At 43.5% G+C, this 25,158-nt stretch overlaps 1 protein-coding gene across 1 annotated transcript in view; it reads left to right on the forward strand.

Annotated features, from left to right (window-relative positions):
• Positions 1–15,413: 15,413 nt before the first annotated feature.
• LOC147452528 (ASC1-like protein) overlaps positions 15,414–25,158 on the forward strand; it is a 29,226-nt gene continuing 19,481 nt past the window's right edge. Inside the window, exon 1 of the mRNA XM_086518178.1 lies at positions 15,414–15,671. Coding sequence (XP_086374304.1) covers positions 15,531–15,671 — 141 coding nt within the window. The 5' untranslated portion in view covers positions 15,414–15,530. The remainder of the gene's footprint in view (positions 15,672–25,158) is intronic.

Below are 25,158 nucleotides of genomic sequence, written 5' to 3' on the forward strand. Positions count from 1 at the left end.
GCACAGATGGAGCATTCCAAAGAAGCTGCATGATGACAAGGAATTGTTCGTAGCATGGACAACCATAAGTAGTGTTATAATGAATAGAATAGTAAAGATGATTTGACTTCTTAATCTCTAGAGCTCTTCATGATGTTCAAGAAAAAGGATTGGAATGTCTGCGAAGGAAGTAGTTGACTTCGCAACAAGTCTGGAAATAGAAATATTGGATGTGTCGAACCTGCCATTGGTTAGATACTCATCATCCGATTTATGGACTTTATGGACAGAAGTTACTTAAGGTCGTTCGAACTAGGAGCTTGCTTGATCTACTGACATGGTGTGGTCTACTATGATGATTAATGCAGGTAGTGTTGGCATTCACATTGAGATTGCGATGCTATATTATGTCTAAGGAAAAAAGTCTACAAAATTTGACAGTATTTTGACAGGGTACAAAAATCACGATCCATCATGACCCAAGTCACCAAAACTACAATAGAAGTCTACAAATACATCACCCTTAGGTCTAATAACACTTTGCTGTAGTCAAAATGACATAAATGAAGCTTTAAGTACTCAAAACTAAAGATATGGCTCGCAAACACTTAGTCACAAACTACCACAGAATTTAAAATGCTTACACTTGAAAGAAAGAGAAAGAGAAGAGTAACACAATGCAAATTTCAAAATTTGAAATATATTACCCAATCAATAGTTATGTTGATTACAAAGTAGAGCTGGCAAGAAGCTTGACAACATGTACAATGAGAGCTCTTTCATTATACAAAAAAAAAGTCATTTCAAACTAGAGCTATTGTCTTATATACCTAGGGCTTTTAAAAAATGGCCATTGGTTGGCTACCTCGGGCCTTACATACATAATAAGACATTTACAACTCAAAAATAAATAGCTCTAAGATAAAAATTATATCAACTCATGTACATGGCTCTTGAAAAAATTAAAGTACAATGTATAAAAAATGTGGCTCTAAAATTTGTGTCCGGTTAGGAGGTGCCCATAAACTATAACGGCCAAGCACTCCCCCCTTCCTAGCCAATGCACGTCCTCGGGCATGCTGCAAAAGATCTATTTGTAATTTTTGAAGTGCGACTTCTGAAGGGACTTTATTACTTTATTGATTTTTTTCTACCCATACCAATATATCTGCCTTATAAGAGAGCTGTGAAGAGAAATGTTGAGCAGGGTACTTTGATAGGCCACATGCCTTGCTTGATGCTCCTTTGTCAATGGATTGTATATGTTTGAATCCATTTCAAAGAACCCTGTCATAAAAGCCTCTTCAAAAGACTACATGTAGTGCGATGGCAAAAACATAATGCGGGCATACATGCCCATAATAACATTTCTAGAAGGAGCCTCTTAGAGATCCCAGTTGATGTTGTTTGTGTCCTCAACAAAAATCTCCCAAGGGTGATCAACCTTTTCGATGTCGTCAAAAGCCTCTATACAGGTGATAATCATCTTGGCTATCTTACATGTCATTTGACATGTAAGATTTGGAACATCTCTCAATAAGGACATTGTTGCCTGAAAGTTGTGGAGCATGTATCCTTTAGTGCGCTTGGTGATTTGTTTAGGATTAGAAAGCATTGGATAGTTTAACACCATCTTCCTCCTACTTCTCCACACTACTTAGCTTTTCCAGGATCGCCTTCTAGAAATAGAGCAGTAGGTCGAGTCGATCCTTAGGCAATGTGGGGCATTCCTAGATATTGTTTCATCCTGAGGCTGCTTCTCAAACTATTTCTTTCTCCATAGGGGCTGGCTCTCAAGGATGAGTAAAACCTGTTCCTTTGTTACTGCCACTCCCTCGTATTCTCCATAGACATTTGGCTCTAAAAAAGGAAGCAATTTCATTTTTCACAAGACAATTTCATGTTTCATTAGTGGAAACGCTAGCATGTTGTGGCTGAAATTCTTGGTATGGTTGTCTTGTTGGATCATCAATAATACCGCAGACTCTAAAACTTTGAGCGCAAACTCCATATATTCCTTGGCGCCTCGTCTGCCATTTTTGTTATCCACTGCTTGAGCACATCTCAAGCATCTACATCTAGTCTGTCCTCATCTGATTCCTGAATACCCCCCACAATTGATGTACTGGTAGGTTTGTCAGTGGCATCTACTGAACACTCTCAAACTCTCTTTTTTACACTATTTAACTACCTAATAGCATAAAAATTTGGAAAAATCCATGTTACTCTTGCTTAACTGAGCTTGTATGCATTTCATAACATAAGTTGATACATCAATGTGGGCATAAAAAGTCTTTGTTAAATCAAAATCTTTCAAGATTGGAGCTAAAATGAGGAAGTTCTTCAATTGTTAAAAATGTCTCACATTCCTCTATCCAATTAAAGTTAATGACCAGATGATAAAGAGGCTTCAAAACAATTATCCACAAGTAGATAAATCTATAATAATATCCACAATGGCCCATAAAGTCTTGGAGTCTTATCATAGCTCGAGCAACATTTCTCGAGCGACCTAAAACCCTAGCAAATGTCTAAATGGTCAGGACCCATTTTGTGCTATGTGTTGCACTCTATGTTGTGATTATTGACATGTTTTTTGCATTCTTGTTAGTAGGCCCATGAAATGAATTAATGAACTCAAAAATGATGCCTCAATGTTTGACGACACCAAAGTGCAAATCAACAATGCTTATGCACTTAGGGCCGAGTCGCACTCGGGGGGAGTGGGGGGAGGATATTCCCTGTTTACAAGAATTCCGAAAAGGGTGGCATGAGATCTGAACGATGCCAATAATCCCACTAGCACTTCGAAAAAGTAAGGGATTAAGCGAGGGTTACAGAGGATTTTCTTTATCCTTGAATGCAAGAGTTCGACAGCCAATCACAACGCAGCACGCACGTTGGCCCCTGTTGAGCTGGTCCTTTCTGTGTCGATTGGAGTTCTGGGTGCGACTCTGTACTGCAAGGACTTGCCCCCACTACCCCCGATGGGCCGGGTGCGACCCAACTCTTAGAAAGTTTTCAAACAAAATAAAAAGAGAAATATTACATTGTTTATCTAAATGAGAGATTCCTACAATTATCATTGCATGTAATATTAAGAAAAGTTAAACATTTGCATGCTAAAAAAAAAGTGAGTCACACTTGTGTTTGTTTTAAATGCCACAACAGTATCGTGTGTCACCTGCCGTGGTTAAGATGCTTCGAAGAAGAGGATTTTAAGGTCTTGGAAAGTTTCAAAATTAGTACCAAGAACTAGGTATGTGTTCCATGGAGAGAGCTTAGGAAATATGAGTACAAAAAAATGACATAGCATCTGGTCCTCTAAAGAAGTGGAAAAAATAAGCTCCTTTGAAGCTATTTGTAGCACCGGGTTATAGACAACTTCACAAAGGGCTTAAAGCCCCTTTCAATATTTCTATCGCTCCACCTGCCGTGCCGACACGTGGTGCTACAGGTATCTCCACAAAGCACTTAAATTGGCATCGTGCAAACTACCCAGATCCAATCCTCACACTCTTTCGTATAGCCCAAACCCACACATTGGTAGGCTCTTTTATAGGAAACCCCTCCAACAGAAAAGCTCTCACACTTGAGCACACAAAGATGAGACTCTCTCTCTCTCTCTCTCTCTCTCTCTCTCTCTCTCTCAACACAGCCACGCTCTGCAAATCTTAGCTGAATTCTCGTCCTTGCATTACACAAAACAACGTTTGTGCTAAAACCCCAAAGCACATGGAAACAAAAAATGATCAGATCTACATGAAAACACTAAATCCAAGTCGAAAGAACTCAAAACTAGATGTTTGAGGCTGCATCGCTCTCGTACGGAAGCTCTCCTGATGCGTTGAGGTTGGCACTCTCTGATGATGATCCTTGGAGCAGCCTTTCTTCCTTTTATCACATAACTGACCCTCCTCCCTTTGATCTTATCTTCGCAGGATAAGCATCATCCCTAATACTCGATCCCACAATCTGCACAGTGTCCTATTGACCTTGGAGTGAAGCTTCTCCTCCTCTTGATATCCTCGGATTCTTCTTCCACGAGCTTCTGTGAGTGGTCCCCCTTTGGAATTGGCCTCAATTTGAAGTAGGCCCCTTAACTTCAGTGCCATATCCCTCTCTGAAAGGCATCCTTTTATCTGAGTCTGTAGTGACCTGATCCCTGCAGCTCGCTTCTTCTGTTGTTGACTCTTCCCCGTGAGCTGCTCCAGCTAGTGAGCTGCTCCAGCTAGTCGACGCCTTCTACAGGTGCTCTTGAGTTTCCTTGATCTCCACTAGAGGGCTTCTCTTTTGCTTCACTCCCAGAGCATCCCCAGTCCCACATGCTCTCTACAGTTTGACAGGCCCTTGATGCTTGTCCATTGGAATTCCCCCTTCTCCTTTTAATAAAACGAGCCACTTCGCCCGTGTGATGGTCAAGACTCTGCAACTCGTCTTCCCTTATCTCTGCTACTACCTTCTCTTGGAACGCTCTTAGAGCCAACTCTTGCTTACCAACTCCTCCCCGCTCCCTTTGCACTTACAGCCCGTGATGAGCTCTCACTCTCTGCAGCTCGCTCAAGCTCTCCTTATACGCCCTCCAACGTGAGACCCCCTTGCGTGCCCACTATGGCTTCTTTGTTTTTTTGGAGACTAACCCCCCTTTGACTGAACTCCCTTGCTCACCTAGTGACGAGCCCTGGCCACTCCCCACTCTCTCCCTGTAGCTCCGTGCAGTTCGCCCTTTTTTGAATCTCCCTTCAGGAAGTGCCGCCACATGCATCTTGTCTCCCCTCTTCTCTGCGCTACCTTCTTCTGTCCGTGGCGGCCAACTGGTTGCTTTGAGATACTGCCCAATAGGGCAGCCCATGCTTGCCCTCCCCCTTCACCTCTCTGGCATAGTGGCTCTTCACGTGCAACCCATTCTCGCCATTCTTCTTCTTTGGTGCTCCTTCCTTTCATGGCGGTGGCTCCACTTGCAAGCCATGCTTGGAAAATTGCAGTCAATGTGAGGTTTTTTAATTCTTAATCACCTTAAAAAACTTTAGTCAAATGTGGGCTCCCACCAGCCTCCCCTTTTCAAGGTCATGAAGTTCGAAACCTTTTCCTCGACCATTACAAAGCATTCGACTTTAGCCATGGCAACTGCAATCTCATGGCATCACAATAGTTGTTGGAATTAGGGTTGCTGAGAAACACACACAGCTTGGAGAAGACAAAGGAAGCTCAAGGCACACAATAGAGAGTGTATTACTTAGTGTGCAATGGAAAGGTAGATAGCCCTAGAGTGATGGGCGTATATACAATGCACGGGAGAAAAAACCTCCTAAAGAGGGAAAAAATGCCCCGGTGGTCCTAGTGTGTTCACACACATCACTACCATATGTATATGGTAACAAATCCCCCCTGGAGTGATGCGGTGAACGAGAGCTGGCACATAAGTAAAGGGAAGTGCCATGCCCTGAGGACATGATCAGTCCACAAAGGGGAGTAAGCCCAAATCTTTGCAGAAAGCTTCAAACTTCTCACGAGACAATGCCTTTGTGAAAAGATCTGCAAGACTGTCCTGTGTTGGCACATAAGCCAAGCTGATCTCTCCTACTGAGAGCCTCTCCCTGACATAGTGGTAATGCACCTCAATGTGCTTTGTGCGAGCATGAAAAACTGGGTTCCTCGCATCTGCCAATGCGCTCTGACTGTCAGTGTAGATAGTGTTGGCAGTGTCCTGTCCAACACCCAAATCGGCCATAAGGCGTCTGAGCCATACACACTCAACCGTAGCTGTGAAGACTGCCCTGTACTCAGCCTCACAACTCAAAGTGGCCACAGTAGGTTGCTTCTTGCTCAACCATGATATACATGAACAACCAAGCATGAAACAAAAACCACTTGTGGACACTCTCGTGTCAAAACAACCAGCCCAATCTGAGTCCGAAAAAGTATGTAAGTCTGGCGGCAATGATCCCCCCTTGGGATAAAACAAGCCAAGATGTAAAGTGCCACTAAGGTAGCGAAAAATCCTCTTGACAACCTGCCAATGCTTAGACCCTGGGCTATGCATAAATCTGCTGACCTGTGAGACTGCAAACTGAATATCTGGCCTCGTGTTCCCATACATAAATGAGGCAGCCAACAACAGTTTGATAAAGAGTGACATCATTAGGATCGCCAACATTATGTAGACTCAACTTCAAACCTGTTTCCATGGGAGTGGCAATAGGTTTGCAATCTACAAGTCCAAACTTACATAGAAATGTCTCTATGTAACTTTTCTGACACAAGGCAATACCACCATCACACTGCTTAAACTGTATACCCAAGTAATGATGCAACAGCCCCAAATCTTTCATCTTGAAAGTAGCATTCAAATCAGCCTTAAATTCAGCAATATGTCTCTCATGTGGTCCAGTGATTAGCAAATCATCAACATAAAGAACAACAATGAGAAGTACATCACCCTCACGCTTTACATACAATGTGCTTTCTGTTGGATTGTTACGAAAGCCTTGTTTGACCAAATGAGTGTCAGCTTTCTCATACCAAGCACGAGGAGATTGCTTCAACCCATACAAAGCCTTGTTACATTTGCACACTTTGTCCTCTTGTCCTTTTATGACAAAACCGCGAGGCTACGTTACATAAACTTCCTCAAATATGTCACCATTCAAGAAAGCAGTAACAATGTCTGATTGATGTACATCCCAACCAAAATTAGGTGCCAATGCACATAGAAAACGCACAGTAGTCATACGACAAGTGGGAGCAAAAGTCTCTTCATAATCTATGCCTTCTTACTGTGCATATCCCTTTGCAACAAGTCGAGCCTTATGGCGATCGATCTCACCATCCGGTTTGCGTTTCAACTTGTAAACCCACTTCGTACCAATGGCCTTTTTGCCAGGAGACAAATCACATAAAGTCCATGTATCATTTTCTATGAGTGCATCATATTCTGATTGCATGGCAGCCATCCAATTTTCTGAATTCTGTGCTTCATCAAAAGACAGAGGCTCCTCAACATCATGTAAGCTAGACACAGCCAAAGCATAACAATCTGATGCATAAGATGCATGGCGAGAGCTTGAACGAGTATGACTAGACAAAGGTGCATCCAATTTACTGTCACGCAAAGTGTGCACCACCCATTTTGGCATACCTCTAGCGTGCTCATTTTCAGCCCTTTCCTCATCAAGTACATCATGTACATGTGCATCAGTAATATGCTGATCTGTAACATTTTCAGAAACCCCCCTAGGCTGTACATTTTTCTCATTGGAACTTACATTCGTATTTCCACCAATGAATAGCGGCAACAAAGTCTCATAAATGTCTTGTGAGCTTATATTACTGTCTCTAGTACATGACAGCAAGGGCTGAACAGAATCTTCCACAAACACTACATCCCGTGAAACCAGAATACGTTTTGTTTGCGGATGATACAACCTGTAACCTTTGCTTTTGGCACTATAACCAACAAAAATACATTTGACAGCCTTATCATCCAATTTTTTGCACTGCACTTGTGGCACCAAAGCATATGCCAAACAACCAAAAACACGCATGTGCTCAATAGAAGGCTTTCTATCATGACATGCTTCATATGGAGTAATAGACTACAAAGCTTTCGTAGGACACCTGTTAAGTAGATAAGTGGCACACGTGATGGCCTCAAGCCAAAAAGAATGCGGTAAAGCTTGACTTTTGACCATACATCGTGCCAATTCCTTCAATGATCTGTTTTTCCTCTCAACAACACCATTTTTGCTGAGGTGTATGAGGCACTGTACATTGGTGTTTTATCCCACGACTAGCTAGAAATGCATTAAATTCATGAGACATATACTCCCCCCCTCGATCGGAACGGAGGGTGCCCATAGTACATTTCGAGACATTTTCAGCCATAGCCAAAAATTGTTTGAAGCACATAAAAACTTCGGACTTCGCTTTAAGAGGAAATACCCATGCATGTCACGAAGTACAGGTAATTGCCCAAGGACGGAGTTTGCATGGGCCCATAAACCCTCACTATGCACAAGCTGCAACCTGCATGTGGCCCTAACTGAACCATCCTTTGGAAACTTAGAACGCTGCATTTTACCCAGAATACAGCCTTCACAAACATGTTTGACAGCTGCTTCAAGAGGCGGCAAAGAAGCAACCATATCAGATTTCTGCAAACGAAGCAAACTGGCAAAATTCAGATGACCAAAACGTGCATGCCAAAGTTTTGCATCTGAAATAGCCCTTGAATCTGCAACAAAATTTGCAAAATTTTGTCCACACTTGTCATACAAAGTGAGCTTATACAACCCACGGCACAAAAGGCCAGATGCAACAATTTCATCACCTAAACTGAGATCATGAACTGTACATCTGTCATCCACAAATTTGACTACAAGTCCAAGTCTAGCAAGTGCGGATACAGACAAGAGATTATTCTTGATCCCAGGTACATAAAGTGCATCAAGTGTGAAGGAACTGCCATTAGCAGCAGTGAGCACAATATTTCCAACTCCCTAAACTCGATAAGAGGCGTTGTTGGCACAAGTGACTGAATTCCCATGAGGGACAGACTCGAGAGAGGTAAACAATTCACGATGTGGGGTAATCTCACTACAACACTAAATGAAGATATCGACGCGTATATATCGACGGCCATGCTTTTCCACGTGTATATTGACGACATTAGCGGGCGTTGCTATACGCATCGCTATACACGTCGCAATGTACTTCGATATACGTGTGGAAAGGCCTTTATTTGCCACACGTATATCGACGTGTATAGCGACGCAAACAAAATTGGGGGAAAAAAGCGAAACCCGCGTGCAGGGCCATTTTCGCCTACTCGGGTCTTGGCCGAAACCTGTTGCGCAGGTATTATGTCCATCTCCACCCTCCCCTTTCCCGAAGTATTTGTTGACCTGCGAACGCTCGCCAAAGCTCACTGAAATCGGAGAAAGTGAGCAATCGTATACTAGAGCAGCTGGCGACTAAGCCCGGGAGGACGCAACATGTTCTGATACCAATTGTTGGAATTAGGGTTGCAGAGAAACACACACAGCTTGGAGAGACGAAGGAAGCTCAAGGCACACAATAGAGAGTGTATTACTTAGTGTGCAATGGAAAGATAGATAGCCCTAGAGTGATGGGCGTATATACAATGCACGGGGGAAAAAACCTCCTAAAGATGGAAAATATGCCCCGGCGATCCTAGTGTGTTCACACACATCACTACCACATGTATATGGTAAGAATAGTTCACTTTGCAGGCACACCATCATGTGACATGCCAAAACTAAGGATACCCAAAGGAATACAATGTAAGAGAAGAGACGCAATTTTGATTGGCTACCATTGGCTATGCACAAAGTGAGAAACTGATATGAAGCCAATTCCTTCGATGCTTGATGGTGGCCAAAATTCTTCCTGCTTAGTTGTCATCTTTAACAATAAAAGGATGGTTCCCTCTAAGCTTGACCTTGGAAGCTTATGCAAAGATGCATCTCACATCCATCCTAGCACATGCATTGATATATTTCTCATGCTTGATGAAAGTATTGTCCACCTCTCGAGTGAACCAATTGAGAGATATTTGGAATCCATCATCTTTGCCCAACCCTCTAATTGAGTATTCATGCTCAACCAAACACCATGTATGAGCCAAGAGCCTGATTAAAAAAAAACAAGGTGCAAACTGACTTTGTTTGAAGACAAACAGTTGTACAAAGCTATGTACAAAACCACCCAAATGCAACCCATCATGGAGACCCTCCTAGATCAAATGGGAACTTGCCAGTCTCCAAAGCTTGGAGCTCTCTCCTCCTTGATCACACGGCACCAAACCCAAAACAAAAGCAAGAATTTTTATCCATCCCAAGATTCATCACCCTCAAAGTATTGTCCCAACTTGTTAACACGTATTTCTATAACAAGGTTCTCATCTAGGTTGGGTTGTGGATCTATGTGTTCCTCCTCTATTGGCATCTCCCCAGCTCCATCCATCTGTGTAAATTGTGGTAGCCCAAACTTTAGTTCTCCATTGAGGAAGGCTCGAAGAGCTGAGACTAGCTCAGGGTCTTTATATAGTTTGGACATGATGGTGGTTCTAACTTCTGAAGACATGAAATCCATCAATTTGGCAATGTTTAACGGCACCTTTTGGACTTCAATCCCTTGACGTGGGGAAGATGGGATCTCCATTTCTTCGACAGGATCAAGTAGTCCCTCTCTAAACATTCTTTCCATCAAGAAGTGAGTACGCCCACATTCCCATGAATTTAAGTCACTTTCTTCTTGGATGACACTAGGTATGGCTAAGGGTCTATGGACTTGGTGAGGTTGTTGTTGCGTAGGGAACACGGTGTCTGTAATCTGGATCTGCCTAGGTGCTGGTTCTAGATCCCTTTGGGTATCTTCTACCAAACTCCTTAATTGCTTGACTCGCTCAATCTCCTCTGTAGGGTTTGGATAAGTTCATATCTTCTTCTTGGATCCTGGCCATTGTGGCTCATGAAGATCTTCCTTGTTGTTTCTATCTTAGTGGTCGTTTTGGTCTCCATGGTTTCTCCTGAATCAGAAACCTCTTCAGCGTCATTCATATATGCGGGGTCGTCACCATTCCCTATGTTGGTCTTTGAACTAGGGTCTTACTTCGCTGCTTTTTGCGATCTCTTTCTTTGTGTTTTCTTCTTTTTCTGAGATTGGGCAATTGATGCCGTGTCTCTTTCCTCAAGAATATAATTTTGTTTTTGGAGCATCGATCGTGTGAGTACGTTTACTGGTACCACGGGTGTACTTGGTGATGGCTCCTTGGTAACTTCAATCAAGTTTAATGCGTGATCCTCGATGCATTTGGATTATTTGGAAATTGGGAAATCAAATGATCTATGCCACATCGATTACACATGAGTATTGTCATAATAGTCAATATCTAATTCTCCTAAATGATTTTCTCATGTTAAACTGATCATTTAATATGGGGAAGTGCTAGGGGAGAAAAAGCTAGAATATTGGTTAAGCTAGCAGACCGGCCACGGTAGGGATCCAAAGGAGGGAAAATAGGGATCCAAAGGGGGGGCCATCTGCAAAAGAGCCATGTGCAACAATGGGCTAAAAATACCCTAAGGTTCAGCCCATTAAGACTTCCAAAATGCTAAGGTTCCAAAATTCAAAGGTTGTGTCCAAAGGTCAACCATAAGGGGAATTGGATGCTTCGTGTGTGTACAAAAAAAGTCTTTGCAATCCCTACATAGGAGGGGGAGAGCCTTGGGAGTAGGGGATGAGAGAGAAATTCACACACACACACACACACACACATACACACACACACACACACACACACACAAGCTCCCTTTACACAAAGGGAATGAGGGACACATGTCAGCTCCCTAGCCCAGATGTCCACAAGGTGTACCCAATTCCTATTGGATGGCCTTGGAGGTGGACCAATGAGAATTAGGCTAGAGCAAATCTAGTTTAATTAATTTAAAAACACTTAATAAGAACCAATGAGAATTAAGTCCTCTAAAAGACTATTGGACAATCTCCCAAGGGGTCCAATGAGCATTCAACAACCCAATGGCTTGCCTGATTCCTATTGGCCAGGAGGCAAAGGGGTCCAATGAGAGTTTAGTTGAATTATTAAATTACCTAAAGCTCTCACAAAAGGGGAAAGGGGGACACATGTCAAAAGGCTATCACTTATGCTGCTTAATTGTCATTGGCTAGCTCTAGGGAGGTCCAATGGGAGGACAACAAGAGCAAATAGCAAGGGGGCTCGCCCAAGAGAGAGAGGGGGCTGATTTTTGCAAGGCATTATGACACACACACTCACAAAATCTCATGTGTGAAGTAAAGAAGACTCTCTCTCCTTCTCAAGCTTTAATGGAAAGCTTACCACCTACTCCAAGCTTGTGAGAAGGGAGGCCTACACCAACAACGAGTCTTGGCTTTGTGATGAAAATCCAACCAAGAGCCAAGCTTCAATGCATTCTCATCTCCTCTACCATGCTAATTACTAAGCTAAGCTATGCTAATATGAGTGATTATGTGAGGAGATGTACATCTTTCTTGTAAGATACTCCTTCTTCCTCTCAATCTACTCTCATACCCTGCTAGCTCTCACCATCTTCGAAGGTGTGTGAGGTCTTGGGTCTGAGACCGGGGATAATTGATGTTGTGTTTGCTAAGTGTTTTGCTTAGTGCATGAAGCTTTCATCGTCATTGCACTAGCTAGTCTTGAAGTAACACAAAGAATTGTATTGTACAATGTCTTTCTTGATGGGAGAAACCATAATACAAAGCCTTTTGGAGGGCGGACCGGCTCCATGCAAATCCGGTCCTCAATTGTGTCAATAGCTTAATTTCTCTCTCTTTTGAAAGTATTGTTCATGCTATCTAACTAGGTGTTATGCTTTTTGTTGCTCTCTCCACCCAAGCACTCTTGTAATTCTCATTAGGAATCTATTCTAATGAAATGCCCACTATGTTCATGCTAATGTCCTCTACACACAAGTTCTAAGGCCATTAAATGTTACATTGGTATCAGAGCACAAGGTTTCTCTTTTCTTGCTCAAGAAGGGAGGTCCTCAAGCTAGCTATAAATGGTTGGTATTATTAATTGCCTGTGAGTAAGTAGAATAGGGATTTTTCAGCCTTGCAGTGCGCCTGCCTTCGTGTAGTGAACGAGGCATCACCGTCGAGAGCTATGGTCTTAATAGTGGAGTCCTACGGGGCTTGCCTATGGCTTAACCACTATTGAGCTATTAGAAGCTTGACAGGAGTCGGTGCTGTTTTGGTGTTGAAATACCCTCTCTTCTATTCCTTGCAATTAATGGTATTCGAGCCACGGGTACAGTAGCTTGAGTGCTTTTTCTAAAGGGGTAAAGAGGAGTAGCAACTAGGGCTTGAAGTGCCAAAGTACACCTAAAAAGTTTACACCTAAAAGTTGTTAGAATGGCTGACAATAGTAAAGAGAGTGAAATTAATGTTGATAACTTTGATTTTGCTAATGAGCAAGCTACTAATGATGCTCCGATGCTTGTTAACTATCTTGTTTCTAGGCTTCAACAAGCCATAGGCAATCCATCTCTCCAAAGTGAAGTGCAACGGCAACTCCATGCTCACGGGATTCTCCAAGCTCATCACCATGACGAGAGAACACCTAGGAAGCCTCCTTGTGAGACTCCCAAAAGAGGTCTCTCTCCGATTTGGGAAGAAGAAGAGAATCCATACGAAGGGCTCAAGAATTTACTTCTTGATGATGCATCTCCTTCCCAAAGGAGAACTCAAGAGCCTCCACCGAAAGAACGAGAAAGAAGTGAGTCTCCCGCCACCTCGGCGGAGATGGCTCCACGAAGACAGCGGGCTAAACGCTCTCCATCACCACCAAAGCGGAGAAGACCATTGCACTCTTCTCCACACCATAATTCAAAGAGGAATGATAAAAAGCAAGAGAATAAAAAGGCGAGAAAGAGGACACCCTCTTCTTCATCCTCTTCCTCTTATGAAAGTGATGGTGAAGACGCCGAAGATCAAGACAAGAAAATGGCGAGAAAGAGGTCACCCTCTTCTCCACCTTCTTCAAATTCTTCACCTTTTGAAGAAAGTGATGGTGCAACCTTTGAACCATAAAAAAGAAGAGGCCATAGGAAATCCTATGCCGCATCCCACATATCAGAAGCTATAACTTTATATTGCATGCCTTCTCCAATCGTAAATGGGATTCTAATGGGGGTTTCTAATGAGCTACAATCAAAAAGTACAAGGGCCATACAAAGAAATGACCTGCATATGAGAATATAACGATATAATGCATGCCTGCAAACAAAAAACATTATCCACAACAACATTGGTATGTTCTCTATCGTAATGAAACAATTGTAAATAACTGACATTTGTAAATTTCGATGATTTAAACCATGGATGTCAACTAGCTTTGCTAGAACCAGAAGGCATGGGAGAAAAGGGGGGGTGCTCCATTTGATATGGATGCGAAGCATCTCTCTCTCTCTCTCTCTCTCTCTCTCTCTCTCTCACATGTGTGGTACTCATACCATTGATTTTGCTTCCCTCACATTTTTAGCCATGACTTAGTCCTACATACTTTCCTCTCCCATCCACACAATGTGGCTTCTCATCGTGATTCTCATCATCACGATCCTTGAGAATTGAGATTCACTTATCAACCTGCATACATTACATCACATGTATATTTGGTCCCTTAGGTAATATTTGACCTCCCAGGATGATAATAAAATCTCTCTCTCTCTCTCTCTCTCTCTCTCTCTCTCCCCCCCCCCCCCCCCCCCCCCCCCCCCCCCCCCCCCCCCCCCCCCCAAACAAGAAGCAAAGGTTGCTCTCTCAGAGGGGATGAGGAACAACTACAAAAAAGTAACAAACTTCATATACCAGTTAGATCATTCTCCAACCATACATCATGCTACCTTCTAACCACATGTAACGTTGCCATTCCACACTCTTGCTTTCTCATGCAGGTCACCATGAATCTTCACCTTCTTTGTAATGCAAAGAGTTTTCGTGTGATGAGGTGATAAAGTAACAAACCCCCTCCCCCTTTCTCTTTTTGCTCACATTATGATGTTGTCAACAATGTATGTCAAGTTACAACTGCTTTCGAGCATGCAGAAAGGGCACGCCATAAATGCTTGCGGGTGGTGGGATCAATGGTTGAGGTAATAGATCTCGAGGATTTTGAACGACCACAAAAATTGGGCAAAGACATAGACTTGAACTCTCCAATCCCCTCCGTGAGAGGCTGCAAAACTAATCACCTAGACTACGTGTGTACATTGCCTCCATGGGCAAACACAATATATCATGGTAAACTTGACCCCGCAAGGTTACTTTTATTGGCTTGGTTTACTTCCTTGACATATCCTAGAAGTATACAAGAGTTGTGATTCATGCTCTAGGTGGTAGCGGGTGATCTTGGGACCACATCCATAAAAGGGAAACCCCCCCCCCCCCCCCCCCCCCCCCCTTCCTTTATAAGTGACACGGGGTGTCACTCAAGGGATCTACGATTTGGGCGCGTTTTCGGTGGGGCGGGGCGCTTTGGACCGTCGGATCAACACAACAGGGGGGATAGACTTTTATAGTAATGCACTCACAAGCATTTCAAGTGAGCGCGACATGCGGGCTGGATAGGGAGCGCGAGTCTCAAGCGGGAGGTAGTGAGGTCGAGTCCGAAGCGGGAGAGGGTGGGGACGTTACCTTTTTGCCATGCAGAGATGGGATCAACAATTGATTGAATATCCACCGTAGATCCCTCGAGTGAGCCCTGTGACACTTATGAACGAGCCCCCCCCCCCCCCCCCCCCCCCCCCCCCCCTTTCAGTCAAACAAACCCACACACACATCTTCGACTCGAGTCACATGTGGAGCTATGGTCTATCTATTGATTTTTTCCCGGCCAATTCATGGTAATTGTCAGCTTTTAACCTGGAGCTGAGTTCCCGAGCGTCTCTCTCGTCGATATATCGACATGGGCAAGGAGTGGACTTGATCTCAAGAGTGGACTCTCTGTGTGAAATTTTGTGGGCGAAAGCATGGCATGGGTCGGGACGGCAGCCTGGGGTGGAGGATGGGAGGAGGAAAAGGACCCTTCCCTGCACGACTTCGTTTTGATCCTGGCTTTCGCTCTCTTTTTCCCCGTAGCGCGTTTCATTCTGGATCGCTTCGTTCTCCAGGTTTTTGCTTGATCTCTTTCTCTTACTTTCGTGTGAGTGCCCGCACGTGTGTGCAGAAACCTTCTCGCTAGATTTGTTGCCGAATCAGTTATTTACATTCTCTTGATAGAGGTGAAGGTAGTGTAATGCTGCAATGTTGGTTTGTTCAGACTCGCAAGCTAGTATGTGCATCTACATCAACGTCTGTTTGGACTTGTATCTGTTCTTTTGCAGCCAAAATTCACACAGAACCTAATTTCTATAAATCCATGATTGGGCAGTCAAACTCCCAAGTTCCAGCAATCGTCTGTCTTTTGTATACATGCATATCCATTTATACCTGGGGACCACTGCAAGAAGTTTCTGGCATTATTATTGTGTGTGAATGTGGGCTGTGGTAGAGGTTACCCCTATGCTTTGAAAGGTGGACATATTGTGAGAAGAGGCTGCACGTCATAAAGTTCGATATATTAAGGAGGATATCTCAATTATGGAGCGTTTAATACAAGCTAAAGATTTTTCACAATATTTTACTCAGAAGCATAGTTTTTTTCCATACTTACCATACTTTCATACACATATTGTTATGTGGTGTATGATATTCATATGATGCAATTAATTCTGTTGTGAGTTGGAAACTTGTCTAACATTGATTTTGGTCAAAATGCAAAGCAGACTATAGGTTTTCCAATAGTAGCTATCAAGTTTTCAAACATACAAACCACCATCTTTATTCAATGAAAGAGACAACAAGAAGCCACGTCCTACAATTGCCGACTTGAAAGAAATCCATACCTTTGATGCATCTTATGAAAGCTTGGGGCGGAGTGAAAGATTAAGATGCACTTATAGTCTTTGATGGGAGCCACACAAAATTTCATCTTCCGAGAGTCAAATCGCAAGTTTGGGCATCGATGAGTATGCAAAAGGAACTTAGATTGAAGTGTCAGGTGTAGTGGAGTTGAAATGGTGAAGATCGAGGTTTTACACTTCCACAATCCTTTACTTATTTTCCTTGCGTTAGTGATTCCTTTTACCTTGAATGATGGTTTCTCTTACTTTCCCTCAAGAGAGGGAAATGAGAGAGAGTAGTAGAAAAGCGGAGAGAGAGAGAGAGAGAGAGAGAGAGAGAGAGAGAGAGAGAGAGAGAGAGAGAGAAGAAGAAGAAGAAGAAGAGAGTTTTAAAGTTGTAGGAAAATATCCCAAGAGACCTTAAAGATCTAGCCGACGAGGAGAGTTGGATTCAAGACCTGATATTCAAGAGGGAAATGGCATAACCAATCTACCACACTTAAGTGATAGAAAGGTTATACCATTTTCCTCTTTTTATGAGAGAGAGAGAGAGAGAGAGAGAGAGAGAGAGAGAGAGAGAGAGAGAGAGAGAGAGACCCGATAAGGACCCTCTCAAGGGCCCCACACCGTTCTCAATCTGGTATTTCCTTTTGATTGCATAAACGGAATGTACACACGTGCAATACCTCAAGTGCAAACTCTACTAGACTTGAATGGTGCGCAGATGCCTATCCGGAGCTCTTCTCCAAAATGGTTTGTCAAGGATGTGAACCCCTCCCATGCAATATAAGCAAGGACTTTTGCTTGTTGCTCCGTTGGAAACGTTGTACATGCATTTCAAGGTTTTTAGGTCTCTAGCCATGTGCCACTCTACAATGTAGGATCCCATGCCCTCCACATCCAATTTCTTTCCATTTCTTTGTTCGCTTATTGTTTCTGGTATGTTTGTTTGATGAAAAACCCAATTCAATATATCGAAGTTCTCAGTGGGCACCTGAAAGGATAATTTTGAACTTTTTATAATGCGCATTCGAAAGCATTCAACTGAAACATAACAATAAATTATCTTGAACATAACTTCTACGCACCTTGAACGTCACAAGAAGGAAAATGTTGTGCTCAGATTGCACACTAAAGTTTCGAGGATCATCTGGTCCAATGCTTGTATCCATAGCTCTATTCATAAGTGTGATTGTGACTCGCTCAACCTTTGTCTCCTTTACAAGCTCGCACTCATCTAGCTTGATGACAAACTTCAGGACACCGTTGCACTCTTCAGGAGTAACATCGAACAACTGCACAATGTATGACTGCAGCGCGATCATATCATAAAAATATTGTTATAATTATCATAGACCATTTCTTCTCCTTTTGGCGATCTGTATGTCGATTCAATGTGAAAAGGACTTCCTAGCTTTTGAAGCACCTCCTCGTTGACTTCTCGTCTTGTTTTTTGAATAGAGAAAGGGTTTGGAAGTAGCGTGTGGTGATGCCGAACTTTTTGACCTGTCTTTGCACAGACCTGAATAAGAGGAGTTAGGAATCAAAACCCTTTTCTAGTGGAACTGCCACAACCCAGTGACGTGGTGTGCCTAGTACACACATACAACCTTGGCATGAGAAAATTTGGCTGTGGCTGCATCTTACGCAAAATGATGACGTGGCATGCTGTATGGCACTTTCCGCGATTCACGAAGCTGTACGGACTGGCTGAGCGAGGGCTTTTGCGTTTTGCGTGGGCAGCTTTTGACAACGTGGGGTTATCTACGCAAGGAGTTAGAAAGAGAGAGAGCTTTTATTTTTAAAAAGCTTTGCTTTATTTTTGGCCAAGTATGGCTTGAGAGAGAAACCCCTTTTTGCTTTATGAAGAGCTTTTGATTTTCAGCTTTTGGGCACTGCTTTTAGCATCCCTTGTAATCTTTAAATATGCAGGCAGGGCCTCATAACTCAAAGCATCTGGACGTAGAGTCTGAGTGTGAGTGCCTGCTTGCACTCTTGTACTTTGAACACAAATTAATATAAAAAGAAATACCGAAAGGGGTGCCAGTTTTTGGGGCCAATATCTCTACGCATGGAACTCCGCCGGGCCAGTGTCGAATCAATTGTGAACTGTGAACTGTTTTGAAGTGATTATTTGTGGTGTCGCGGTAGATTCTCGACTTGGAGTCTCCAAGTCTGAGAGCACGGCCGATTTCTTTTCTACGAGAAATTCGATCCTTTTTTTTTCACGGCACCTATGGCTTTAGGCAAAGATCAGTCGACTCCCTCTGCCTCCGGAGATGCGGAAAGGGATCACAACGAAGATTCACGCAAAGAGTACGGCCCGCCTAGGCCTACTCAGGCGGAGCGTCAAGAGATGGAGCGTCGACAACTGATCGAAGATGCAACAAAGATGATGCTTAATTTTGCGAAGGACCCGAAATTGACAAAATATATGAGTCAGACTTCTTTCGATGAGGTGCACATGCAGTGGCGGCAGACCACAAAACCACCCCGCAAACCCGCTCTCAAGAAACCTCCTACTCCCAGGAAGTATACAGTGCAAGAATTAGAAGAGGTGGTTGATGCACGAATTGCTCAGCTTTTTGACGCGCAGAACAAAGCTAAAAAGCATGACAAAAAGCAAAAGAAAGGCGCTGACGGTTATTTGGGTTGTCAGTCTATATTTGAAAAGGCAAGAAAGCAGAAGAAGCGTGTTCGATTTGAAGGAGTACCGAGTTCTTCTTCTTCTTATAGTTCTTCTAGCTTATCTGACTCGAGCGAAGAAGACAGAAAAGGGTAAAAGCGAAGCAAAAAGCAACGCTTTGGAAAGGGCAAGAAAAAGGCAAAATCTCGCCCCGTGATTGACAGTTCTACAGAGGACTCAGATAGTTCGGACTCTGATGACAACAGCTTTTACGCAAAGAAGAATTTTTACAAAGCCAACCAGTATGACTTTCTGGAAGACAAAAGCAAGAAAGTCCGAGAGTTTAAGGAAGGTGGACAATCAATTAAATTTGACATGTTTTCTGGTTATAGAGATGCTTCGAAGGCTTTGTCTTTTGTACAACAGTTTGACTTCGCTTTCGTGGGAGGGCGTTACTCAGAGCACTCTAAGATTCGGAGAGCTGCCTCTTATTTTAAGGGGAATGCTCGAACTTGGTGGTCCACGCTTCTATTAAACAAGACTGCGCCAATTAAATGGCTGAAATTTAGGAGGCTTTTTATTTCTTCTTGGCTGACTCAAGAGTATGAACGCGATATACGAACTGCTTCAAACCATCTTCGGATGACCAAGAAGGATACAATGGACGCTTATTGCGAGAGATTCTGGAGCTCTTTTCTACCCGCCTCTTCATTTAAGATCTTGTTCAAGGAACAGATTGAGCGGTTTATGTCACAAGACGGGCACCACGTGCCAATAGAAAAGAACAGATTGAACAACTTTAAGCGCCTCAAATAACAACTGAACTGAGAGAGAGAGAGAGAGAGAGAGAGAGAGAGAGAGAGAGAGAGAGAGAGAGAGAACACGCGACACGGAGTGGCGGAATTCCACCCCAGAGAGTATTGGCTCCAAACCTTGGCACCCCTTTCGGTATTTCTTTATATTGCATCAACACAGTACAAGCCGGTACTCCAGACTCTGCACCTTCTCTAGGAAGCATGCCAGAGAATGAGCCTTAGCCTCATATTTAAAGGCCCTTGGCCTTAAAAGCAGTTACAGTAAAAAGCCTTTTAAACTCGAAAGCTTCTGGTCCAAAAAGAAATGCCAAAAGCTGCCAGTGTAGTTTACGAAAATGCGTACGGCCTGCCACATCATCAGCTAGCGCAAAACGCGGAAATCAGTACAGCCTGCCACATCATCATGCCAACGCAATTTTCGAAAATCTGCCACGTCATCAATTTTTGCGTGTGTTCGGATCTTGGTTTATTTTCTTCCTTTATGTCACTTGGGGGGGGGGGGGGGGGGGGGGCATCGAACAGGGTCCCCATAAGTTGGTAGGACTTCTTCTGTTACTTGTTCTTCTTAGGGTTTAGGCCCCTCGGCCACATCTGTAAGTTGGCTCCATTCTTTAGGCTTTGACACGTCAGCAGTTTGTTACAGTTTACCTTGGGTCTTCCTACAGAGATCCGAGATCGTTGCTTGGAACAAAAGTCAGCTTCCATTCAGGAGTTGATGAGTCATGCGAAATGGGGTTTTTCCATTCACTCATGTGGTTTGACCTACCCCACCTATGACATCACGACACAAAGAGCCAAACAGACTCCGACAAATGAAAGTAGAAAGAGGAAGAGCAACTCAGAAAAGAAAGATGCACGACCCAAACTCACTCCTTAGGAGAGAGCTGGCTACATCAAGGAATGGAAGTGCTCTAAAAACTGGACATATCTTTGCGAAGTGCCCTAAAAAGGCACAGAAAGAATAGAACGACAAGGACGACAAAAGGCCTGAGAGTTCGAGAGTAGTTGAGGAACATGGAAGAAAAGGCAAGATAAAACAGGACTGGTTCCAGATTGCGTGGGTATCGATCCCAGCACGTTGGATGAGAGTACAGAACTTTGCCGAGCTTGGGGCAAAGTGAAAGACCAAGAAGCCCTGATCTTCTTTGATGGAGGAGCCGAGGCCAACTTCATTTCACTGGAATTGGCGGCGCGGCTCAAGATCACTCCCGATCGGATGGGACCACTTGTAGAGGCAGTTCTAGCGGCACCCGCCATGGACGTAGCCATTACACCTATCATTGGCAAACTTCAGTTGCATTGTCAGGGGTATTTGGGGCATGAGGTCTTTTACATAATGCCTTTGGAAGGTTGTGATGTTCTCTTGGGAATTCCCTGGTACCACAAGAACAACGCTGTGGTCGACTATCGGGCGAGGAAAGCGACATTGACCACAGAGAAGGGCAGAACCATTGTACTCGATGTGAAACTTAAGGGCGAGTCGGTCCCTATTGTATCGGCTTCGGCCGTTCCTAAATTAATGAAATCCAGTCTGTTTGTTTACTCGATCTTTTTGAAAGAGTTGAGTGATTAGGATAGGACAAATATATCTGAACTTGATAAAGAACGCAAGGATTTTCTCCATTCATGCCAATTGCTTCTCGTAGGGCCTGTCAGGCGAGTTACCACCCGCTCGCCCTGAAGATCATACCATTGATCTGATACCTAGAAGCACACCACCAAACCGGCCACCTTACCATGTAAGCCGAGCCCACAACGAAGAGATTATGAACCAAGTGAGAGACCTCTTGGAGAAGGGTCTTGTCCAGCCTAGTACTTCACCGTATTGCTCTCCAGTGTTGTTGGTTTTGAAGAAAGACGGATCTTAGAGAATATGCATTGATTATAGAGCTCTTAACAAAATCACCATCAAGAATAGATTTCCGATTCCTAGAATCGATGATATACTTGACCGACTTCAGGGATCCTCGTGCTTTAGCAGGATCGACTTGAAGAGTGGATATCATCAGATCCGAATCGCGTCGGGAGATGTCTACAAGACAGCCTTTCGGACGACTTTTGGGCTATTTGAGTTTTTGGTGATGCCTTTTGGCTTAACCAATGCTTCTGCGACATTTAACCGGATTATGGACATGATTTTTCGAGAGTATAGACTATTTGTTGGCACTTTCTTTGACGATATCATTGTTTCCTCCAAGGATGAGGCAGAACATAGAGATCATTTGCTTCAAGTCTTTCAGGCATTACGAGATCACAAGTTGGTGATTAATGCGAAGAAAAGTGAATTTTTCCTTCAAGAGATACACTTTTTGGGACACATTGTGTCAGCAGCAGGAGTGCAGATGGATCCAGCCAAGATAGAGACTATCTGTGATTGGCCCGATTTGAAGAATGTCCTTGAAGTTAGAAGCTTCTTGGGATTGTGTTCGTACTACAGGCGGTTCATTAGAAAGTTTGCAGAGGTTGCTTCCCTTTTGCATATCTTGACGCAGAAAGGAGTCTCTTTCTCGTGGGGACCCACAGAGGTGACTGCCTTTTAGACTTTGAAAGAGAAATTGACTGCGGGACGAGTTTTGACTTTGCCGGACTTGCAGAAGTCATTTGAAGTATATTGTGATGCTTGTGGTCGTAGTCTGGGTGCGGTCTTAATGCAAGAAGGCCATGTCATTGCTTACGAGAGCCGATTGTTCTCAAGGTCGGAATTGATAGCACAGATTTATGAGAAAGAGCTTTTGGCGGTTATCCATGCTCTTACTCAGTGGCGGCATTACCTACTCGGAGCGGATTTTACTGTCTTTACAGACCATCAGAGTTTACGCTACTTCTTGTCATAGAAGCAACTATCAGAAAAGTAGATGCGGTGGGCGAACATCTTGTCACAGTTTCACTTCCAGATTGTCCATGTGCAGGGACAAAACAATTTGGTGGCAGATGCTTTGTCTCGAGAGCGGTTGGTTTTATCAATTTCCGCGATTCATCATAGAAGCTTCGAGGATATAGTCAGCCAGTATGCCACAGATACGGATTTTGCAGACGTTTTCACGCGGATACGAGATGAGGAGACAGTAGCGAGATATTCCATTCGGGATGGCTACTTGATGAGGAAAACCATGTTGTGTGTTACACAGCCGTCGAGGGAAAAGGTTATGACTGAATGCCACTGTCTGCCTTTTACGTGTCACCGTGGCATTGCTACCACCTTGAAAGGGGTAGAGAGATACTTCTTTTGGCCGAGACTCAAAAAAAGATGCGGACGAGTTTGTGCATAGTTGCTTGGTATGCCAGAAGGTCAAGTTTGACAGGCATAAAGCACAGGGATTGTTACAGGCTTTGCCCATACCCACTCGCCCCTGGGAAAGTATTGCAATGGATTTCATTTTTGATCTCCCGAGAACACAGAGTGGTCACAATGGTATCTGTACTGTTATTGAGAGATTTAGCAAGTAGGCTCATTTCATTCCAATGAAGAAAACAGTCAAGCCAAATCACTTAGCAAGACTGTTTGTGGCCCAGATTTTCAAATTACATGGCATGCTTGAGACGATTGTCTCCGACAGGGACCCCAGATTTACGAGTTTGTTTTGGAAGGCAATTTGGGAGAACATTGGCACGCGGTTGCAATTCTCGTTCTTTCCACCCGTAGACTGACGGGCAAATCTGAGATTGCCAATTCAATGGTTTTAGATTTATTGAAGTCTTATATCTTGGATCAGAAGACTCAATGGGAAAAGTATCTACTTTTGGTGGAATTTGCCTACAACAACACGATACACTCTTCGACGGGGAAGGTGCCATTTGAGATTATTGAGGTGCTACGAAGGTTCCACCCTTCCTAAGCAGCATAATCTACTCCAAATGGAACCCTGAATTCAGCTTGGCCGGAGATCTGATGCAGTGGGTTGCACAAGAGGGGAGTAACTCCGCTCCTTTGTCAACAGATGCCTTGATTTTTTTTAGGATACTAGAGTCACTGATGTCTCTTTGAGCTTCAGGGCTACTGAGAGCTGACAGTATTCTGCTGTACGACTTTATGAAATTGAATTCCGGAATATGAAACTGATTTGTTCTTGACTTGTTTTTAAGTGCAGGAACTGATAGACGAAATGACTGCAACATTTTGGTATGAATGATCTCGAATAGACATGGTTGCAATAGGCTATGAGGTCCTGAGTGGATCTAGATGCGATTGCTAACTGCATTGCTGATAAATCATGGTCTAAGATCTGAATGAATGTTGAATGTGATTTGTCATGTGATGTCCTATGATGTCAAGTAATGTCCTGTGATGTCGTGTGATGTGACTGTCGATTGGTACGTGCTAGATGTGTTCCTAGTGCGTCGGTACTAACAGTCAGTGTCTGCTAAGATAGTTTATGGCTTTTGTCTGTTTTGCAGGCGTAATCGAGGGGGATTACGCCTGCGATTACAATGCTTTCAAGAGGGGGGTATGTGACAACCCAGTGACGTGGCGTGCCCAGTACACACACACAGCTTTGGCGTGAGAAAATTTGGCTGCGGCTGTTTCTACACAAAATGATGACGTGGCATGCTGTACGGCACTTTCCGTGATTCATGGAGCTGTAAGGACTGGCTGAGCGAGGGCTTTTGCATTTTGCGTGGGTAGCTTTTGACAACGTGGGATTATCTACGCAAGGAGTTAGAAAGAGAGAGAGAGCTTTTATTTTTAAAAAGCTTTGCTTTATTTTTGGCCAAGTATGGCTTGAGAGAGAAACCCCTTTTTGCTTTATGAATAGCTTTGATTTTCAGCTTTTGGGCGTTGCTTTAGCATCCCTTGTAATCTTTAAATATGCGGGCAGGGCCTCATAACTCAGAGTCTGAGTGTGAGCGCTTGCCTGCACTCTTGTACTTTGACACAGATTAATATAAAAAGAAACCAATATCTCTAGGCACGGAACTTTGCCGGGCTAGTGTCGAATCAATTGTGAACTGCGAACTGTTTTGGAGTGATTATTTATGGTGTCGCTGTAGATTCTCGACTTGGAGTCTCCAAGTCTGTTACGGGAACAACACTGCAAATGATGCAAAACCCTTTTCTAATGGAAGAGCACTGCAAATGATGCTACATACTTGAAAATGGCAGCATATCCCTTGTTGGATATACCAGCTTCACCAAAATTGATTGAACGTCCCGTGCAAAGAGTTGGTTCTCCTGTAAGAGGTCGTCAAGCTATTTAGCAACGATCTTATCATAGTGCTTATCATCCAAGAGGCCAGCTATGTTTTTGCGATTCAATATGAGTCCATAATGGGCCGA

This window comes from Adiantum capillus-veneris, chromosome 8 (genome assembly GCF_014529385.1).
Source record: "Adiantum capillus-veneris isolate H3 chromosome 8, ASM1452938v2, whole genome shotgun sequence".
Taxonomy (NCBI): domain Eukaryota; kingdom Viridiplantae; phylum Streptophyta; class Polypodiopsida; order Polypodiales; family Pteridaceae; genus Adiantum; species Adiantum capillus-veneris.